The sequence below is a fragment of the Maniola jurtina genome, chromosome 15 (genome assembly GCF_905333055.1).
Source record: "Maniola jurtina chromosome 15, ilManJurt1.1, whole genome shotgun sequence".
NCBI lineage: Eukaryota > Metazoa > Arthropoda > Insecta > Lepidoptera > Nymphalidae > Maniola > Maniola jurtina.
Genome location: NC_060043.1, coordinates 578048 through 600158, shown reverse-complemented (window position 1 = coordinate 600158; position 22111 = coordinate 578048). Strand labels below are relative to the sequence as shown.

At 38.5% G+C, this 22111-nt stretch overlaps 2 protein-coding genes across 2 annotated transcripts; one reads left to right on the top strand and one right to left on the bottom strand.

Annotated features, from left to right (window-relative positions):
- Positions 1–1052: 1052 nt before the first annotated feature.
- LOC123872839 (structural maintenance of chromosomes protein 1A) lies at positions 1053–15630 on the bottom strand. Its single transcript, XM_045917411.1, has 27 exons — positions 15373–15630; positions 15079–15199; positions 14667–14766; positions 13921–14069; positions 13195–13363; positions 12602–12814; positions 12214–12353; positions 11812–11920; positions 11532–11690; positions 11174–11281; positions 10818–10979; positions 10292–10503; positions 9828–10002; positions 9546–9668; positions 9039–9170; positions 8044–8109; positions 7320–7453; positions 6522–6643; positions 5619–5800; positions 5239–5361; positions 4801–4907; positions 4469–4613; positions 3780–3884; positions 3185–3259; positions 2677–2855; positions 1999–2176; positions 1053–1137 (listed from the first exon to the last, which is right to left on the bottom strand). The coding sequence occupies exons 1-27, from the start codon at positions 15482–15484 to the stop codon at positions 1078–1080; spliced, it is 3660 nt and encodes a 1219-aa protein (XP_045773367.1). The 5' UTR covers positions 15485–15630; the 3' UTR covers positions 1053–1077.
- A 940-nt stretch (positions 15631–16570) lies between these two features.
- On the top strand, positions 16571–22087 carry LOC123872859 (transmembrane protein 222). The gene is made up of 4 exons (XM_045917454.1): positions 16571–16896; positions 17302–17512; positions 17831–17961; positions 18442–22087. Exons 1-4 carry the CDS (start codon positions 16763–16765, stop codon positions 18518–18520), a joined length of 555 nt encoding a protein of 184 aa, XP_045773410.1. The 5' UTR covers positions 16571–16762; the 3' UTR covers positions 18521–22087.
- The last annotated feature ends 24 nt before the right edge of the window (positions 22088–22111 follow it).

Sequence of the window (22111 nt, the reverse complement as noted above, 5' to 3'; positions counted from 1 at the left end):
CACAATTTGCAACCGCAAACTTGCAAGTGAGAGGGCAATACATACGAAAGACAAATAATAAACCCTAGTTCATACACCAAAAACCAATTTTAAAATTGTTAATAGGTATTGTATTTTATAATAAATTACTTGCTTTATAAGGGTGCAAACAAATTGCGTCGTGGTATAACTCAATGCACTAACGCACTCTGGAGTACCCTAGATCATCAAACCATCAGTTCAATGTGTTTGCACCTCAACTCTTAACTCGAATAAAAACAGCTATAATGCGTAAAAAATAACTTCTCACGCGCCATTCTAATTATTTGTGTCAAATATAATGTCAAAAGTACGATTTTAGTCCTTATTTTAAGGTGAACCATACTTTTAACATGACAGTTGGAGTGATAGAGTTAAAATGGCGCGTGAGAAATCATTTTGTACGGACCATATCAAAATGTCATTTAAAACACCTTCCTGCTAGTGGTCAGTGAGGTATAAATAAAAATCAATACAAAATACTCTCCCAGCCCAGCTGTACAGTTGAAAGTTTATATGTATATGTCGTACTTTAGGCTAATGTCAAATATTATGACGACAGTCAACTCTACAGTTAGACCAGACAGTCTAGAATTAAAGAGAAACTTATGAATAATGCGTAAAAAATGAGTTCTCACGCGCCATTTTAACTTTATGTCGCAAATGTCATGTCAAGAGGATTTTAGCCTTATTTTAAAGTTGAACTGTACTTTTGACATGAGTTGACCCATACAGTTAAAATGGCGCCTGAAAACTCATCTTATACGGACTATAACTACGGACTATAACAACTTAGATAATAAGATGCACTTGCACCAACCTGATAATGTGACTAAGTTAAGTTACATTCTTTGTATCTATCCTTTTCTTGTCAACCACAGAATAAACTTGAAAATAAGTGACACACACATCTTTTAAATTATAAAAAACAAAAGCAGTTTGGTGCAAGTGGTATAAAGGGCCGATTTTCCAATAGCCTTTTTGACAGGTTAATTTATAAAAAGTTCTGTCAAAACCTAATTAAAAATCGGACCTAATAAAAATATTTGAACCTATACTCTAATCAGGATACACCTCGAGGCTGAGCGTCATGACGTCACTGACGAGGCAGTCTGCCGGCTGGAAAAAAAGGAATCGATATCATCATCATCATCAACAAGCCAGCTCTGGCCGCTATTGGTTTGTCTCTAAGAAGAAAGGATGGCTTACATTTGCAATAAGTGCTTTCAAAACGGCACCAAAATAATAGTCCGACTTTATTTCAAACTAGCGACCCGCCCCGACTTCGCGTGGTTAGCTTTTAATTATGTAGCTTTCAACTAGTGAAAGGATTTTCAAAATCAATTCAGTAGTTCCAGAGATTACCCCCTACAAACAAACTTACAAACTTTATCTCTTTATAATATAAGTATAGATTGATATACAATCATAACCAACGTTAAGACGTCAGTATGCTGCAACGTGCCTTTAAAAATTCCTCCTCCCTCCGAAATCTTGCTTTTACGGGGAATTTACCCCTTAACACCAAGATTTCGGAGGAAGAGAGAGGGAGGGAAGGATTTTTTCTGTAAGTTGATATCTACATAAGATATGCATGTGTATGCAAACGTGGTCACTTGAGCGATGACATGTTCGTGACCTGTCATCTACCTAATTCATACTTAATATTATAAATGCGAAAGTGTGTCTGTCAGTCTGCCAGCTCAACAGTTTAACCGATTTTGATGAAATTTGGCACAGAGTTGGCTTACATCCCGGGAAAGGATATAAGCTACATACTTTTTTATCCTGGAAAAACAAAGAGTTCCCACAGGATTCTTAAAGGCCCATCAAAGATTTAGTACAGAGGTAGCTTGCATCCTGGAAACTGACATAGGCAAGTTTTTATCCCGGGAAATCACAAGGTTCCTACAGGATTTTTAAAAACCTAAATCCACGCGGTCATGATCTAGTAGGTATAATATTATAATGTATGGTTACCGCGGAACAGATGCCGACGAGGGCGTCCGCGCATCCGTAGAACTCTTCCTTCAGCGAGATGACGATGGTCTGCAGCGAGCCCTTCTTGGAGCGGATGAAGGACGCCACTTTGCCGATGTTGGTGTTGTCGAGCGCTGCGTCGATCTCGTCCAGCAGGAAGAACGGCGCCGGCTGGTAACTGTGCAAACATTTGAAGGTGCATTGAACTTCAAAATTCATCAAAGGAAAAAGATTGAGATGTTCTGGGACCTCTGATAGAGGCGGACTACGGCCAAGCCAAAAGGAAGATTATGATTTTAGCAGTCTATGTATGTTTCACCGCAGCGCCTAAACTATTGAGCCGATTTTGATGAATGAGGCGTCAATCGATTCGTTATTATGGTCCGGGTGACATAGTCTACATTGCATACGAAAAAAATCGACCTGACGGATGTTACATCCAAAAAGTGAAGGTCTCCAAAAATTTTTTTTGCTATTGTATCAAGTGGGATATCAAATGTAAGAGGAAAAAAATTTGAGTTCATAAATATGAATATAGCAAAAGTTAAGCGACAGAAAATAAATTTTACTATATCTATCGCTATCTATCGGCAGGTCGCGGGTAGTAGTCGGGTTTTGCTGTTTCACTTCATCTTGTTCTTTTATGCTGACATCGGCTCTTATACTGAGCACACTGACCTGTGTATCGCAAAGAGCAGGGCAAGCGCGGCCACGGTCTTCTCCCCTCCAGACAGGTTGGACATCGGCTGGAACCTCTTGCCGGGCGCCACGCAGTTGTAATTGATTCCATCTAAGTAAGGCTCTTCAGGGTTCTCTGGACCGAGGAACGCTTGTGCTGACTGGTTCATCGCGAGGGCCTGGTAGAGCGTCATGTTTAGTGTACTATCCGGGACGAAGGACCAAAATAACAAATGTGCTTGATGGTCAGATTTTAACTGATTCTTATACAATAAAGCAACTTGTAAAAATAAATATTTGTAAACAATTTTTGTTAACTATGAGCTACATAACAAGAAAATACATGTTTGAAACCATTACACACACTTGAGATTGAGCATGTTTTTGGTAAGTTTTGTAGAAAACTCAATATTGTTTCAATGCATTTTATGAGAGTACCCAATAGTCTCAGAGAACTTTTAGGTACACAAAAGAAAAGTTAAAAACACAGAAATACGAATCACAGTACCTTATAGATAGCGTCGATCTCATTCGAAACGTGCTCAAAGCAGTCCACGAATTTGTCGTGACGTTCTTTCTTCACCTGCGGAATGTACAATTTATTTATAATCGACAATTTAGTCCCCCTGATGTAATGAAGTTAAGATGGGCTTGCGCATGGTTATTCCGGCGCCTCTAACACTTGAGCACTAAAGCCAAAAGGTCTCAAGCAGAAAAAGTGACGGAATAAACTGTGTCATGCGTGGTACAACCCGAAAAGAAGGTTACAACTCAGCATAATGCTGTATACCTTGCACATACGCAAAAGCATATTGCGATTCAGATTGTTAGAGTACTGTGTAAGTAAACGCCCTTCCAGCTTCCGGAATCAGTTTTCCCCTCCACTTTTAATATGGGTAAGTCAAGAGAGTATAGGCATCTTCTAGGCAAGCATGCTCTATCTTAGGCTGCATCATCATGCAGCCTAAGAAAGATAGAGCAAATTGCTGCTGGCAAATTATGACTTGCCAGCAGGTTTGATTGCAGCCAAGCGCTAATCTATAAATTAAAAAAAACGCGTTTCCCCCCGGCGCCGCGGCGTCCTGTCAGTGATCAAATCGTACCTTTTCGAAGGCCAGCCTGGCTTTGTGCGCGCGTTTCCGCGCCGCCACGAAAGCCTCGTTTGTGGCGTTTACTTTCTCACGCACTTCGTTCAATTTTTGCATTGCCTGAAAAAAATCATATTCATTGTTTAAGTTTTGAATAGACGAATTTTGTAAATTTGAACGTAAGGGGTAGTTTCCGGAACTAATGATTAGATTCTGAAAATTCTTTCACTGATAGTCTAGGCCGAAGCCTTTCACCAGACCAGACTAGAAACTTATCAAATTTAAAAAAAAAAACCAAACCCCTGTCGGGAATCAAGCCGGGGACCTCCCACTAATAAGACTACAGCGTTTACCACTGCGCCTACACGAGAATCAGAGTAACCGACATAACTCAGCGGGTTGCGATGCTGAAATGGCAATGGGTAGGCACATAGTTCGAAAACCGATAGACATTGAGGTCACAAGGTGCTGGAATTGCGACCTCGCACTGGAAACCACAGCGTTACCAACCGCAGGGGAAGACTCCCCACTAGGTGGACGGACTACATCACGCAAGTCGCAGGGAGCCGCTGGCTTCAGGCGGCGTAACACCGTGGCGTGTGGAAGTCCCTACAAGAAACCTATGTCCAGCAGTGGACGTCTATCGTATGATGATGATGGTTATTTATGCCTGAAATAAAAGTCTATTTATTTTATTTAGTTACCCGCATGTTCGGGGCCTGTATCTTGTCGACGGTGTTCTGCAGGGAGTTGATAGCCTTCTGCAGCTTGTCGGCCTTGCGCTTGATCTCATCCGGCTCCTCCAGCTCCTTGAGAGCCTCGCCGAGTGAGCGGTAGTCGACGCGGATCCTGCACAACGAGACATTCGGCTGACCAAGAGACACCTACATCGATAACAATCGATAACAAGGTGGTTCTCAATTCGGCTCGTATATTTTTTTTTATGTATATGCACCGAATTTTTCAAGGTTTCTGGACTGATTTCCATTTTTTTTTCCATAATATGATAGGCTTAAGATGTGTCAAAGTATCTGACCTGGAGTCCCGCTGGTACTGCGCCGCGCTTGAGTAGGACGACAGCTCCGACTCGTCCGACGTGTCTGCCAGGCTGCCCTCCAGCAGTGGGATCGCTATATCGTCGATCTGTACAACGTACCAAACTTATGCTTTACCAAACTTACTAAGTCTGTACTAAACTTATAATTAACTTAATGTACTGTTACGACGAAGAAGAATATGATAACTAGGATAACTAAAACTACATATAATTTAGAGTTATTAGTATAATTTCGTGGCGTCCCGACTGAAAATCAGCGCTGTATGCTTTTATAGTATATGTACAAGGCATACAGCATTATGCTGAGCTGGAACCTTTTTTCGTGGTGTGATACAATTTATTCCAGCGCTTCTTCTGTTTGAAGAATTTTGGGACAACCAGCTCCTAGATATGACATGTTTCTTTTCTTAGCCTCACCTTGCACTGTCGCAGGATGTTGTGTCGCTCGCTGCGGCGGCTCTCGATGCGCGCCTCGATGCTCGCAATCTGCTTCTGGATCGTCTGGATCTCCTTTTGTATGTTGGCCACTTCCTTGCGCGCCTGCCAAATACAATACATATAATATTATCTATATTTCAAGCCCGCATTGTATAGTGTAAAACTCGGGTCTACGACGCGGCACTGACTTCGAGTTACCTATTTACGCAAATTCGTTGACCTCTAGCGTCAGTCTGATATTTTATTTGCAATATATTGTGAACTTTAAAAAATACAGGATGTTTTTTTTCGCGTTTTTTTTTTATCAGTAATCATCAGTCTATCACCTGTCTTCGTTTTTGTTAGCGTATATCACTGACCTGCGAGACCGCGTCGTCCACTTTGTCCTGCGCAGCGCGCGCGGCGGTGCGGTCCGCCTTCAGCGCGTCCGCGCGCCGCAACTCGCGGTCAATGTCCTGCCTCTGCTTGGCTTCCGCTTGTCGACTGGCCTCCAATTCGTCCTCTCCGTCTTGTACAGTACGCTCCCAACGAGTGACGTTCTCTGTTGACAACGCAACAATCAACAAGATAAAGTTTAAAGCGCCGGCCACACAGGCCGCGTATGCGTCGCGTAAGCGTAGACGTAGCGCGTACCATTGCGTTGTAATGTATGGAACTGCATGAGACATGGCATACCGCTTGCGTGGCGTGAACGTCCGCGTAGATGTAACGCGTGCAGTTATGTCTACGGATTCACGCGCGTTACAAGCAAGTGTCACGTGTACGTGCGCGCGTGTCAATAGGCTTTAGAACTAAAACCCGACTGCGATCGTCTTCATAAATGCTGAAATATTAGAGTAAAACTGTTTTTCAGTCGCTTGGTATATACATTAGCAAAAAAAATTTTTTGGAGACCCCCACTTTTTTCATTTAACATTCGTTAGGACAATTTTTTTTTGTAAAAATTATAGCCTATGTCACCCGGACCACCTTTACAACAAATCAATTGAAACCTCATTTATCAAAATCGGTCCAGTAGTTTAGGCGCTATGGTGGAACACACAGAATCTGGATACAAACATACATACATACACATATACAATACATACACAGACTGCTAAAATCATAACCCTTCCTTCTGGTTTTGCCGCAGTCAGGTAAAAATGGAAATGTCTCGATGGTCACAAGCGGTCGGTTCGATTGCTTATTGCTAACGTTTGCATATATACATTTCTAGATTTTTTTCTCGCCTGGTGTATTCTGTCAATCGTATGTGTACTCACTCTGCGTGTCGCGCGACCGCTCGAACTCCAGGTTGGAAGCGATGCGGTCGATCTGCGCCTCGAACTCCATCCGTTTCTTGGCGCGTTCCTGCTGCGCGCGCAGCTCCCGCTCCTCGTACTGACTAAGGAGATAAAAACAACAGTAAATTAGGCATTTTTAGGTAATATTGTAAATGCGAAAGTGTATCTGTCTGTCTGCTTTTTCACGTCCCAACCGCTGAACCGATTCAATGAAATTTGGTACAGACTTTGGATACACCCTGGGGAAGGAGATAGGCTACATTTTGTCTCGGAAAATCAGAGTTCCAACGGGATTTAAAAAATAACCGAAATCCACGCAGGTGAAGCCGCGGGCATCCACTAGTAATATGCTAAAGTGCCGGTCTGTCAGCTAGCTTTTTATTGTATCCGTTTAACCGGGAAGGACATAGCCTACTTTTAGTCCCGGAAAAGTAAAGAGTTCCGACAGGATTTCAAAATACCTAAATCCATGCAAAGTTGTGGGCATTATCTAGTTTATGTGCGTTTTAAAGACAGTGCGTAGAGTTATATGCGTTTTAAGGAATTAAATATCACTCGCTTTAACGATGAAGGGAAACATCGTGAGGATACCTGCATGCCTGAGAAATCCCCATAATGTACTCAAAGATATGGAAGTCTGCCAACCTACGTTTGACCAGCATGGTCTCTCGCCACACCCTTCTCATTCTGAGAGGAGATCCGCGCTCAGTAGTGAGCCGGTACAATGGGTTGATGATGATGATGAATAGTTTAAGAGTTATCAGAAAACAAGTATACCGTATGTTGGCGACGCCTATATCCCTGCAGAAGCCGCGGAAGACGACGTCCTCCACGTTGTTCATGTTCTCTTTGATCTCCTGGATCTTCGCGTCGCGGCTGCGGATGGTGCGCTCGATTTCCTCGATTTGAGGCTAAAAACCACAATAGTTTCGTTGCAAATGCAGAACTGTTACGGAAAATATTGCTTACAAGTCCATAAAAAAAGGCCAAAACATTACGTAAAAAGATTGCTTATAGAAGTCCAAAAAAATGGTCAAAAGATTAATACGGAAAAAGATTGCCTAGCAGTCCTAAAAATGGTCAAAAGATTGTTATGGGGAAATATTGTTCACAAGTCCAAAAAAAATTATCAAGAGTTGTCAAAATAAACCTTTTATTTTATTTATTTTGTACAAAAAGTTAAAACTAAAACAAACATTAAAACGACACGTACAAGGACAATTACTTATCGCTTTAAGAGATTTCTTCCAGAAGCCCTAGAATGTGAGAATAAAAAACTTAAATGTAAAAACGTAAATGTTTATTTTCCAAAAGGAACTTTGCTTCATTTAAACGCAACATAGAGCCCCTATCTTTTTTCCTGTGTGAAGACATTCCTATAAAATAATATGTGTATTCTCAAATTTCAAATGACGTCCATTTTATTTAGTAACTATCAGTCATTTCAAGGGAAACAACATGCAGCATAAAACCTTGGATCCAGGATTTACAAAAGACTCACCCCAAACATGTCCATCCTACGCTCCAACTCGGCGAGCTCGGCATCTAATGTTTTGATTTGTTTGAGCTGAAAACCAAAGTTCAAACTTACTTAAAATACTGATTAATTAATTAATGTAACCTATCAACTATTTTACTGATAGTTTTGGGCCTGGACTGCTGGTATGGTTAAGTCGCAAAGTTCATTTTTTTTTTGAAATTTTTGTGATGTACGGGAGCTGTGTCTGTATGCTCGACCGTAGCAATAGGGAAATTTCCCAAGAGCGGTGTTGTGCTCGGTAGCGCCAGCTGGGCCGACGGTTGTGCGTTGAAACTTCTATATATAGTCCAATTTGGTAAACGCTCTGTCATTGAGATTGAAAGTTGCGTGTTCTATTTTGAGTTTCAATTAGGCTACCCGTGCTGCCATCTAGTGTTTCGAGCGTTGTTGATTCAATGAGTTTTAGAAGCGACATCTTCTTGCGAATGTGGCAACCGCTACAGTGTGAATAATCTGGTGATCAACTAAAGTATATACTAGTGTGAAATCCTTCATAAACTGTACAACTCTGATAGCCATCTGTCCCGTCATGAATGTTTTCATAATAAAATATGAAATGTACCACTCCTTATGAAATGTACCACAGCCTAGTACGGAGCCTCTTAATATGAGCTAAGAATGGCCATTGAGGAGATTTTTGTTGGTAGAAATACCAGTTCACTCACAAGAAGATTTTTCAAAAAAAAGGTGGTTTAGGAGACATGTTGATGAAAAAAATTGGTTGTCTGTAAAGTCGGTTTACTGACGATAGTTGAACGTGACAACAAAGGCCGATTGTGCTTCTTTGTCGCTCGTTCCGCGCTCTCGCTTGCACTTCAAGCCTTACATGGAACGCCTCAGAGCGAGGTAACGCCGCATGAGTCATGTTTTTTCGTGCGTGCAGCCGGCTCTATCGAATTATAAGACGTTGTCACGTCAACAAAAGACGACAATGAAAACATGCCACAGTTTAGTACCGTAGTGTCCCGATCCGTGAGCGCGTACTTGAGCCGCGACTCGAGGCCGCGGATCTGCGAGTCCACGGTCGTCAGTTCCGACTCTTTGCGCGACTTCTTCATCGATTCACGCAGTTCCTCTGTCAGTTTTTCCTGAAAATCACCCTTTATTTTAACTTGAACCTTAAAACTAGTTGGGCTTACGTCGACTAAATACGTGACACAAACATGTTTTCAAAAAACATTCGAAAACAATGTTAACACCCAATGAGTTTTTGTCTCTATCATTTGTATGGGATTACGTAACAGAGAGAGCCCTTTACTATTTTCTCTCCGTTGATAGAGTATAAGTATCGAAGTAACATCGGAAGAATGCGAGATGCGATTTTTTTTATTTTTCGTTTTAAACCTTTTCAAATTCTATTAAAACTTTTAAAAAAAATGATAAGAAGTATATTTGTGGTGTTTTAAGGATTTTCGGTAGATTCAGCTTAAAATATATCGAAAGCTTGAACATGTAATCGTTACCTTTTTGGCTTTGAGCTGGGAGAGGTGCTTCTCGTCCCAGCGCTTGGCCTTGCGCGCCAAGTCCAAGGAACCACCAGAGATGATGCCCGACTTCTGATAGAATGTACCGTCCAATGCCAGTGCCTGTGGAATAATGCTGTTTTTATCAAATAATAATGATACCCCACGACTGTTTTTTGATACCGTAATTACTGTAATTGTAACATATTGTAATTCAGGGTTTTCGGATTTTTTCTTTACTTATGCTATAAGACCTACCTACCTTAAAAAAAAATCACTCACGTCATATCGGCTGTTCTTGGTGCGGTCGAGGTCGTAGGCCACGCGCGAGGCGTCCTCGGGCGTTTCGCACACCAGCGCGTTGTTGGTCACGAACAACACTGCGCGGTGTATGGCGGGCGGCTCGTAGCGCAGCACGTCGAACAGAAGCTTCACGTTTTTCGGTTCCTTTATGTCCCTGCAAGAAACAAAGTTTTTTATACTGGTAGAACGATTGGAAGGATTTTCTGAAAAACATTCCAAGCCACAATCAAGTCAGAATTGAGATTACATTAAGACAAAACCGATCAAGTGCGAGTCGGACTCGCACACGAAGGGTTCCGCAGCATTATACAAGAAAGTATTTTTTAATTTACATGGTGGCCATTTTGTAATTTTTATCATTTGTTGTTGTAGCGTCAATAGACACTTTGAGACAATTTCAACTGCAGCGACTCTTCTCTGTGGCCACTACAATGTCCACGCACCTGAGCCTCTCCCTCAGGGGTTTGGCCTGGATGTAGTCCAGCGGCAGGAAGGTCTCGGGCTCCAACATGCGCTCCTTGAGGACCTGGATGCAGCGGCGGGCGGTCTTCTCCGTGTCCACGACGATGGCTTCCATGTACTTGCCAAGCACCTTGGTGATGGCCACGTTGTAGCGCTTGTGAGTCGGCTGACACATGTTGATCATGCGGTCATACTGGAATAACGGATTAAACATAATATTTCTTGGATAGGAGCAGGTGTTACTTTGCGGAAGTCCATGATACCTAAGGAACAACTAGCGTAAACCCTACTAATATTATAAGCGCGACAGTGTGCCTGTCTGTTTGCTAGCCTTTCACGGTCCATCTGTTTAACCAATACACCCAAAATATTATTATATCTATATGGTAAAAGTGCAGCATGCAATATGCGCCGCCTCTATCTGTGTTGCCATATTATAATATGTAGCGAATTAGCTTGTAGTTCCTTGGACCCAAGATAGAACATGAGGTATCATCTACAACTTACCACACCAGGTATCTCTCGTTTGAAATTCTCAACAATCTCCTGCTTTTTCTTCCTTCGAGCTTCTTCGTGTTTGTCAACCCTCGCATCGCCGAGCTGAGAGGCTACATCTTCTAGAGCTTCCTGCAAGGCTGCGGCGCGACCGCGGCATGAGCCTACATCTGCCTGGAAAGTCATACGTGACTTAGGACATGGGGCAAAACTTTAATTCTTCTTTTTGACTTGTTTTAGACAATTTAGATTCTCTAATCTGAATATTAGATATCTCTGACGACTGTGATGTGAAAATAAAACAAAATTATTTTAAGACCCCATAAAGAGCTCATAAAAAGATCAGGAAATTCCAGAAACAATGATACCTGTAACTCAGCTCGCAGCCTCTTCTGCTCCTCCAGGGCCTGCTCCGAGCTCTTGATGTGCTCGTTCAACTTCTCCACGCGCTTCATCGCTTCGTTTCTTTCGTGGCCCTGATGACAAGGAATAAGGTACAGAAAGTCACAGTGGTTGAGGTCCACACAATCCAACAGAACAATGTTTTTCTTTTAATTTATAGACTAGTGCTTGGCTGCAATTAAACCTGTTGGCAAGTGATGTTGCAGCTTAAGGCTAGTCAATGGTCATACATAATTAAGTTTACAGTCAAGTTGTTTGACGGAGCCCTCAGCCGGCACCCTTCAGTCTTCAGCTCCTCACACCCTAGCCTCGAGCCTGTCTCACCTTCTGTCGATGTTTGTTCTCGAGCTCTCCCTTGCGCCGCATCTCGTTGTCGAGTCGGTCTTGGTCGGCCTTCTGCTCGCGGTTGACCGAGTCCAACTCCTGAAGGTAACGGGCCGCTTGGCGAGACGCTTCCATCTTCAGCTCTTCATATTCTCTTATCTAAAAGATAATAACGATTTTAATACTTTTTCAAGAAGGATATGCCTTTGGACATTGGAAGCGGAATTTGGACTATGTAGGAGTTCAGACTGAAGATCATCAGAGCATCAGAGCTGATTACCTGAGCCTCCTCCAAGTGCACGTCAGCGCGCGAGTGGTTGGAGCCGGTGATGGTGGCTTCCCACTGCGCCTTCTGCTCCTCGATTTGACGCAGCTCTTCTTCCAGTTTCCTGTTACCATAAACAAAATATTCTATTTCAAGTGGACATCAAGGGAAACAACATATACCCTGAGCGAATTATTTTAATTCCAGACAGGAAAGTTCTGTTGTATTGTATCCGGTGGTTATAAGTAAGTGACGAGATTTAAAAATTGGTGGTGATCACTATGGATCGGATAAGGTGATTAATACAAGGAATTAAGGACCTGTGCAGCTCCAAAAGAAAAGGAAAAAAAACACTGGTCAAGTGCAAGTCAGACTTGTACATGAAGGGTTCTTGTGTACATAAAAACAGCTTTTAACCTGATGTCAGCCTGGTGAGCCTCGTGCGCCTTCCGCGCTTGCTCGAGCGTCTTGATGGAGCCTTCCAGCTTCTTCTGCGTGTGCGTCACGCGCTCCTTCGCTTTGATGAACGTCGGCCGCTTCTTGGATATCTCAGCTTCCTGCATTCAAATAAGAAGCAAAACTACCTATAGGTTACGGAGAGAAGATTAAAGAAAAGTTTAGCGAGGAAAAGGGGAAGGGAAAAAAACTCGATTTAAAAAACAGTACGATTTTAGACAATTAACGATTATCGTAGCCCGCGAGTCACCGCAATCATTTGACATAAGCGATGAGCTCAAAAACTCATCGTCTGATTGCTCATAGTTGCTCTAGACGAACCTTCAAACCAGCAACTAGTGATACTCACCACTTCTCTTATTTCCTGCTCTATCCTGGCGAGTTCCCGCTGCGCAGTGCCCGCTTCCTTCTTCTTCTCCTTCAGAGCGTCTTCTGCTTTCTGCCTCTTCTTCTCCACTTTGGTCAGCTCCGACTGCTTGTGCTGGAGCTCCTCTTCCGCGTTCTGGATGTCTTTCTCATTGTGGTAGAGGTGGAATAATTGCAGTTCCACTCGTTGTTGTTGCTGAAATATAATGCGTACAAAATGAGATCTCACTCGCCATTTTAATTTTATGTGTCAACTAGCATTTTAAAAGTACGATTTTAGTCCGCTTACTTGTTGTTGCTGCTCTATGGCTCTTTGCACTGCGGTTTGACGTCCGCTTACTTACGGCAGCGACTGTCACAAATTTCAAACTAACTTACCCCCTTAGCTAGGAGTTGAATTTTCAAAAATTATTTCTTAGCAGATGTCTACGTCATAATGGCTATCTGCATGCTCAGTCCAATTTGTCCAGTAGTTTGAGCTGTGCATAGAGCAGTCAGATAACCTTTTCCTTTTATATAATTTGGTTACAATTTAAAAAAAAAAATGGAAAAAATTGACAATGAAAGGAAATTTACCAGTTCCTCTTTAAGACGGGTATATTTCTCTGCCTCGTCCTTCTCGTACTTGGCCTCCTTGCGCTCGGCGGCCACCCCCTTCTTCTTCTGGTAGGAGTACTGCGCTTCCTCGTCCGCGCGGTTGACTTCCGCGCGACACGCCTCGTACTGCTCCTTCAGGACTCCCGAACTGAGAACAATACATACTGCATTTTAAACAACTGCCCAATAAACTGGGCAAGTGCGAGTCGGACTCGCACACGAAGGGTTCCGTACCATCGTACAAGATTGTGTACTTTTTGTTTTTAGTTTGCATGGTGGCCATTTTGAAATTTCGATACAGCGGCAATAGAAATAAATATTCCATTGTGTCCCTGGAATTTCGACTATGTACGAGTGAAGACCTTTGCGATGTCTTGCGGTATAATAGTAGAGAGGTGAAGAAGGATCTAGGTCGAAAAATTCTTGGGTACACTTACCCTCACTCCGCCACTTACACCACGTGTAACAGTGTACGAACTACGCGGAGTGTCTGAACAACGCGAGCGTCAATTGAGATTCACAGCCTCACCCTAGGAACCCCTTGGCAACCTGGGTTGTCTACTTGGCTTCTGGAGGGAGCTATAATGGCTGGATTAAAGACTCCGGTGGAGAGGGGCAATACAAATATTGCAGACGGAAACATTTAAGTGCAGAAACCTGCCCTAGAGAAGAAAGATAGAAATGCCAATGGATAGTACTACTTACCCACTGATCTCCTCAAACAGAGCAGTTCTCTCCTTGGGGTTCTTCATGGCGATGCTTTCTACTGCTCCTTGGAACACCAGGAAGTTCTTGGCCTTCACATTGATGCCTAGCTTCTCCAGCTCCGACAGATACTGGCTCACTGACACCGACTGCAACAATCACTTTTACTATTATAGAACCCTAAGGGTGCCTGTCCACCATAGTCGATCAATCAGATTTTTGTCAGATGACAGAATACATTATTATCATGGCATTTATCAACATATCCAACAATCTGATTGGTCCGCTCAACACATCTCTCCTTCACTGGACAAACTTCCTAAAGCAGTATTGGCCCAAAGCTTCTTCTAAAATGGAACAAGATCCATTGCTTCCACTTTGGGGTGACTCATCACTTATCCCTCGAGTGCAATGTCTCCTGATGACTTCACACTCAAGTGCTAACTTGTAATAAAATAATGAAAAGAGATGTATGGTGCTGTCTTAGTTAGGCTCACTGGAAATCAGCATCCAGGTACCGAACAATATTGCAATCAAAGATCACAATTTCTTACTTTGTAAATAAATACCATATTCTTAAATGAAAAAAGTCAGTCATTTATTCAAATTGGGTACACTTTCTGATTGTCAAACAGAAAACAAAATTTAAATTTATTACACATTTGCCATGTTTTTTTACAATTTTTTTCATCAGATAGTAAATGTGAAAATTCAACTTTATTTTTACAGAAAATATTTCAACATACCTGTCCATCAATTTTGTGATCAGAGGACTGCCCAATAACTGACCTCTGGAACTGCTTCTCTGTCAAGTCTTCTAAGATGAAGGTTGCTGTCACCGAGGCACTGCAACAACATTCTAGTTTTAAGAAGTGGATGACAGAAGACTGTGATGTGTGGAAATACCTACCAGAGACCTTATGTGCAGTAGTGAATGTCTATCATTTGATGATAATGAGGTACATATCTCATAATATACAATTTTTTATAGAACCACCTTGCCAACTTCTGTAGATTTAATAAAAAAAAATGCAAATCATTCCAGAGGACTAGGAGATATACATACAAAAGAAAAAAAACAGCCCTAACTAAGAACCACCTCTTTTTTGGAAGTAGGTTAAAAATAAAATGTTTATAAGAACATAAGCAGGTATGTACCTTCTTGAAGCAGGTTTATTGATAGAGGCTCCATGGATTAGGTCACTGAGACGTTTCACTCGCAGCAAGGATGTCTTCTCACCCATCACAAAACTCACTGCGTCCATGAAGTTAGATTTACCTGATGCAATATAAATAGAAATTTATCTGAGAATGTCGAGATCAAAAGTTCTCCAAAGCAGTACAAATAGACTTTAAATTTTTCGAAAATCTGTCTGTTGGTAAGGAAACGATCACTATAAAAGTAAAAAGAAACCTCGGTTTCTTGTTTGTGTTTAGTATTAAATGAATTACCTGAGCCATTGGGGCCTACGACGGCAGTGAAAGACTTCAGAGGTCCTATGCGGTGACGCCCGCGGTAGGACTTGAAGTTTTCCATGTCTATATATCGTAAAAAAGCCGGCATTGTAAAAGTTTGTGAAAAACTCTAGCAAACACTTTCTAAATCACTATAATTCACAAAAACATTAGGAAATCTTCGCGCCAAACATATTTCGTCAACAATAATTTACTTCACACCATAGACAAAATAATTGACAACATTTTGTCATGTCATTTTTTTTTTTTGTTTTCCTCTCTCGTCTGGCTTTTACAATGATTAGCCAATGTCAAGTTTGTAGTTATTTGTAACAAGTTAGCTAAACTATACAACTATGGACCCCATCTGTGCCGGCGCTCGCTGACATACGCACGGCACCCCCTTAGAGCGCTTTCCAGTCAGTTTTAAGAAAAAAAACACTCCAAATAAAGGCAGAGCACGCCCACCAGCTAACACCAACACAGACGAAGTCCTCATGTCATTTCAATACATAGTTTGACAGATTTGACATCGATGCAGTGTTTTCACTTTTAAGGTTTAGCCTTATTTTACGGTGAAACGGCTATTATTAGGTACGGCATAGGGCGTTTTTATGCTGACCGGGATATAACTATTATTGGATAATTTGAGGTAAAATCAAACTTCAGGTGTTAGCCATATTTTTTATAACCACCCGATGTACATAACTTTTGGTTTTGTAGATTTATAAGAGGAAATAAGCCCAAAAAGATTAGAAAAGGGCAGAATGAAATTTATTTTTTCAGAAATTATGGAATAATAGCTTTCTTACATACTTTAATAACTTTTTTATAAAAATGAATAGCATACATTGTTAATAATGAGATTGAGAGGTATTCAAATTGAAAATAAAAGAAAATGATAACCAAACACCCTACAAGTCTTACGATGTAGGATCACGAAACTTATGTTGAAATCTTTTGAATAATACCTAATCAACATGAAACAATATTGTTATGTGCCCTAAATAAGGTTTTTCAAACAATTTTTATAATGGTTTTGGGGTAATTCCTACAACCAAAATCGTATTGTGGAAACATTGCATCGATTTGATAATTTCTATAATTTCTACTTTATCTATACCTTTGTACATTGTTATCTGCCAAAGTCAATGTCATAGTGATTACTGTGAGTGTGGTGATTGCATACTCTTTGGTCAATGTTAAAAAATTAAAAATATCACTTGTCATTTTCCAAAATTATTAAAATAAAATTTTACATTGAAATTTATTAAATTAAGTGAAGTTTTTTTTAGTAAATCGTTAATTACTACGAACCACAATTGTATGTTACCTAATTAATTAATCGAAAATGAATGCATATCGCGAGCGACGTTAAATTGGTACAATGAACAGTGACCAAAGTCCTGGAAGCCCTATAGACTTAAGTGACCGCGAACAGGCAGTCCTGATGGATCCTATAGACCATGCTCGATCCCGGTATCCATATTGCATAGTGTGGACACCTATACCAGTTCTAACGCAAGTTTTTTTACCACTTTATGTATAGTTAGCAAGTTGAAAATTTAGCTTATAATAACAATAAAATAATAGTTTTCTCTAGTTTTTTATTAGTGATTTTTCCCATATATAAAACTATAATTTTCCTGTGTAATATAATAAGTATGTGTATCACAGTACAGTTATTGCTAATACATAAACAATTTTTATACGTAGTTAGGTACATGTATTTTGTTAGCAATCTGCTAGCTTGTTCTTGTCAGTTATAATAAACACAATAGCAATGTTTATGAAAACCATTAATTTAATCAAGCCGTACCTATCTCTGCTTATTTGCAAAAAAAATTAACAACTCAACTTTATAAGTACAATACATAATAAAAATAATAATATATTAATTTTTACTTAACATTTGTGTTTATACAGGTGGATTTTCCCATTTTTGGGCCACATGGGAATATGCATGTCAAATGGGGTGATAAGAGACTTTGCAGGCCCATATTTTGTGTCGGAAGACCTCATGGCATTTGGAAACCCCACCAAGTACTGGCAGCTGTCTCCCCACAGAGCTATAAATGGGCAGGCGGGCTGGGATGCTGCTGTTGCAGAGGCGTCAGAGATATACAAGAAAAGAATGGTGAACTAGCTATTTATTTGGTTTTTAGGGTTCTGTACCTCTAAAGGAAAAAGGATCCCTTTTAGAATCACTGTCTGTTGTGTCTGTCGAGAAAAGGGAATCAAAACCTATAGAGTACTTTCTGATGACCTAGAATCATGTAATTTGGCAGGTAGGCTTGTCTTATGGCATAAGTACTTAAATCACAAAAAAATATTTGGTCATAGCAAATGATTAGTTTTCTTTAATTACATATAGACATATGCTGTCTTTCATTAATTTGTATATTATTATGATCTAAAAGTTTGTTTAGAAATGTAATGTCATTTTATTTTCCAGCACATAATATTCTATGACAACTGCCATTCTCACGTAGCAACGGCCCTCAACATCATGAACTATGGTGGCTGCAAGAACTGGAACATGGTGAAACTGGCTCTCTATATGATACCATACTCACGATATGTCAGGTAAAATTACATTTTCTTCCTTTTTAGAAACAAATACTATGTTGAGTAGAGAGAGAGAGAATACTATTACTAGTACTACTCACATGAAGGGTTCCGTAACACCATATCTTTTTAATTTTTTTGTCCACAATAATTCATGGTTTTCACTTTCAGATTTTTCCCTTTACTTATAAAACATTGCTAGGGTTTGCCAAAATTCATAATTCTATGCCAATGGGCAGTATCCTATAGGTTTTAATTCCCTTAACAGACAGACAACGAAGTGATCCTATAAGCATTAAGGATTCTTTTTTCTCTGGATATATGGAACTATTGCATTGTATTGGAAACCTCAGCTAATTTCAATATGTAGAAAAATTAAATGAAATTCAATTTTGCTATTTAATAGAATAGAATAGATTTTTATTCAAATAAACTTTTACAAGTGCTTTTGAATCGTCAAATAATTTACCACTGGTAAATAATTTGTTGCTGTTTCAGTTTTGGGGCATTTCTGAAGACGTGGTTGCCATTTTTCATCATAGTGGCGTTCATTTGTGGGCTGGCAGCAGTTATTTAAGGCCTAAAACAGGTGTCATTGGCAATGTGCAAGCAGGATGTCACAAAGAAATCGCATGTGCGAGCTGTAATACCACAGAACATACACCATCATCATCAACCCCTCGCCGGTCCAATACTAAGCATAAATATCCTCTCAGAATGAGAATTTAGGCCATAGTCCATCTCACTGAATAAGTGCGGATTGGCAGACTTCACACACCTTATGGTCACACTTTCAGACATGGAGATTTACTCACTGTTTTCCTTTACCATTAAAGCTTGTGATATTCAATTGGGTAAAATTCCGGAAAATTAGAGGTATTGCCTATAGAACTCCCAACCTCCCGAATAGCAAGTGAATATCATAACCACCAGGCTATCACAGCTTAGAAGACAGATACACTTTCGCATTCATAAATAATGTTTGGTATTATATTATGATTATGAGTGAGAATTACTGAATGCTGAGATACAAGTATATGAATAGAATTATTTATTGATCAGTGACTTGCAACTCATTTTATGTAAAGAATATATTGCTCATATTTATAATTTAATAATAAGTATATTGTATTAATATTATATAACATTGGTATGTTGTTACTTAATTGATACAATTTATTAAAATGCTTTATATAATAATCATTTTATACAGTGTAAAGAGAAATAAATTACAGTAAACACTATGTTTTTGCATAAGTTAATTGGAGAAATCATTATTTTTATACTCTTGCCATTTTTACATTATGTAATAGAGTAAAATGATAGTTGCAATTTAATATTTACTTTTACATAAGTAATTAATGTATCAATAGGTATATAATAATTAATATCTTACCATTTTCTTTGCTTGTGTCTGTGTCAACTATGTAGTAATATAACATGTACTTAGTACTTGATATAAAGTTTATGAGTATACCTAATATGTAACTTATAATAATTAGTAGTATGTTATATAGAGAATGTTTTTAAGAATGCTGTGTTCTTGGTAAATGGAACAAATCTGAGACTAAATACTGACTGATCAGACGGCAAGGAATTTATGATAAATTATAGTGATTATATATTTTCAACTACGATTTTGAACTAAAAATTTTCACCTTGAGTCAGAACTGATTTGAAATTTAAAGTGCTCAAGGATTGTAGATAGAGTATTTGCAACTATGATGTATGATCTTTTTATTGTGATAGACTCTATATTTCAATAGATTATTTCCTTATAAATACTAGTGTAAAATTTATCAATATTAAAAACTATTTGTATGTCTATTAATGGAATTTAAAATAAAATGTCCCAGTTATAAGAATATAATAGAATTTTATTTAAAATCATTATAATACATAGACTTATAATAATAAATTAGAATATTGATTTAAGTTGACAAAAACGAGCATAGGAGAAAGCAGGTCACCTGATGTTAAGTGTTTACCGCCGCCCAATATTATCTTTAATATTATATTTAATTTGTAAATAATAATCAATTTTACATCATATTATAATGTGTTTTAATTAAAAATAGGAATGATTTTCCAATATATTGACATATTAGCTGGAAATATTTTGATTCTGCATTATCAGGTGATATACATGTTTATATTATAATAATATTTTATAGATATTAATCAATATAATATAATTCAATATTTTAATAGACTTTGTAGTGTTAAAATGTAATTATAATATTGTCGCTGTTTTGTAGAAAGGGTGAAGAATATATTTAAATTCTGTACACAGAAAAATGTCTTATTCGCCCTTTCTACAAACCAGCTGCAATATGGGAAAGTGATATTTGTCTTGCAAAATGTAATTTTCAAGTAACAAATGACAAAGGATGCCTTTTCTATTCTTACTTTGAATACATTATGCTGATAGGTTCACGCCAGGTTGAGATGGTAAGGCGGGGGGTATGAGGCGAATTAGCACTGTCATAGTTATGGTGTTGCATGATTCCACATTTATAGACGTTGCTCATAGTGTTGTGTATTGAAAAATATGACTTTAGATGCCAGTTTGTCATGAGTAATAATAAAATTATGAATAATCCATTCTCAAACACGTGGACTAGCCGGTAAAGAATTGATTGTGACACTGAACAGAAAAAAATTTGTTATTATGTTATGTTGCGTTTATTTATACACTGGCATCTTTCAGAATAAAATATGATTCAAAATCTACATAAGGACTACATGAACAATTGAAATCTCTTTCACAATTCAAATCAAGTGTTCATAGCGATGTTAGTATAAGTTCATTTGATTTTGAGTGTAATAAAATATTACTATAAAAAGGGCAGTAATAATTTTACTCTCATTTTGTTGTGTACCAATAAAATTATCGATATTGATTACCCAGTATGGGATGTCATCTTACTAGAAAATTGCCATCTTGACCTGTAGTGAACAATTATTTTTATTTCAAACTATAATAATAATAATATTATAAAACACTTCAATGTATTTATCTTATAACATCTACAACATTCCTTATGTTATTAAAATAATGTTTTCAATAATAAAAATGTGTGTTGTAAAGTTTTTTCATGTTTAAAATTAGACAACATTCTAAATAGAATATTTGTCATAATGGTAAGTAGATAAGGAGAAAAACACAGCTCAAACTACTGGGCCTAAAACTTGACATTTCACAATATATTATATTTCTTTTCTCTTAGTCCCCACTCAGAAATGATATTGAGAAATAAACGTTTACCCTCATGGAGGTTGCATGTTATTTTTTCTCGACAGATGCATCATGCAACAATGGCAAACCCGCAAGCAACGTTTTAGAGCCATTGACAAAAATTGTAGTAACAATTTGAAGATGAAAACTGAAATTTACAAGGAGTATAATTTTACAAATCTACCTTTACAATTTTTGATTGTGTATTTTCTTATTGAAAATTAAACTTGTGTGTTTTATTTTGTAATTTTTATAAATGTACAATCAAATTACTTGAAATTTTAGTTATTGCATAAATGGCACATTACCAAATTGAAACATTTTTATTTTATCACATTTTTAACCCAAATAATAATAATGGCCACTATTGACTATGATTACTTTTCGCATAAAAAGTTAAAACATTTACTTACCTACATTGTACAATATAATAAGAATTATGTGATCAATATAATAATACGTAAGGACTAAATTACATTTTTTGTTGCACAATCAATTTCATTAAATAACAACTACTTAATTTAATACATAGAAAAGAAAAAGAATACTTCTTATTTTTTGTGTCATCATTATCAACTTAATACAGGTCTCAGAATGAGTAGAGTTTAGGCCATAATCCATCACTAAGTGACGATTGGCACACTTTACACACCTTTGGGAATATTATGGAGAACTCTCATGCCATGTAAGTTTAACTACATAGGATTATACAGTAAAAGCTGGTAAAACCAAAAGTGATATTCACCATTAAGTTACAAGCTACAAACTTTCATTAAAAAAATCTTATAAAAATGGCTTATCTAGTGCCTAGTACACAGAAATTGTATCTGCTAGCTATGTGTTTGCATATATTCTTGCTGATGAAAATTTAATAAAATGTGTGCTAGTAAGTCTGATTTTAGTTTATCCTTGAATGAAAATACTCTCAAT

Bases quoted from the DNA above. Each gene is read 5' to 3' on its own strand.
- LOC123872859 (XM_045917454.1), top strand. From the start codon at position 16,763: ATGAACAGTGACCAAAGTCCTGGAAGCCCTATAGACTTAAGTGACCGC. The intron at 16,897-17,301 runs GCAAGTTTTTTT...GTGTTTATACAG, and splicing joins ACACCTATACCAGTTCTAAC to GTGGATTTTCCCATTTTTGG. The intron at 17,962-18,441 runs GTAAAATTACAT...TTGCTGTTTCAG, and splicing joins CCATACTCACGATATGTCAG to TTTTGGGGCATTTCTGAAGA.
- LOC123872839 (XM_045917411.1), bottom strand. From the start codon at position 15,484: ATGCCGGCTTTTTTACGATATATAGACATGGAAAACTTCAAGTCCTAC. The intron at 3,260-3,779 runs GTACGATTTGAT...TACATTCCGCAG, and splicing joins CCAGGCTGGCCTTCGAAAAG to GTGAAGAAAGAACGTCACGA. The intron at 2,177-2,676 runs GTCAGTGTGCTC...ATGTTTGCACAG, and splicing joins CTGCTCTTTGCGATACACAG to TTACCAGCCGGCGCCGTTCT.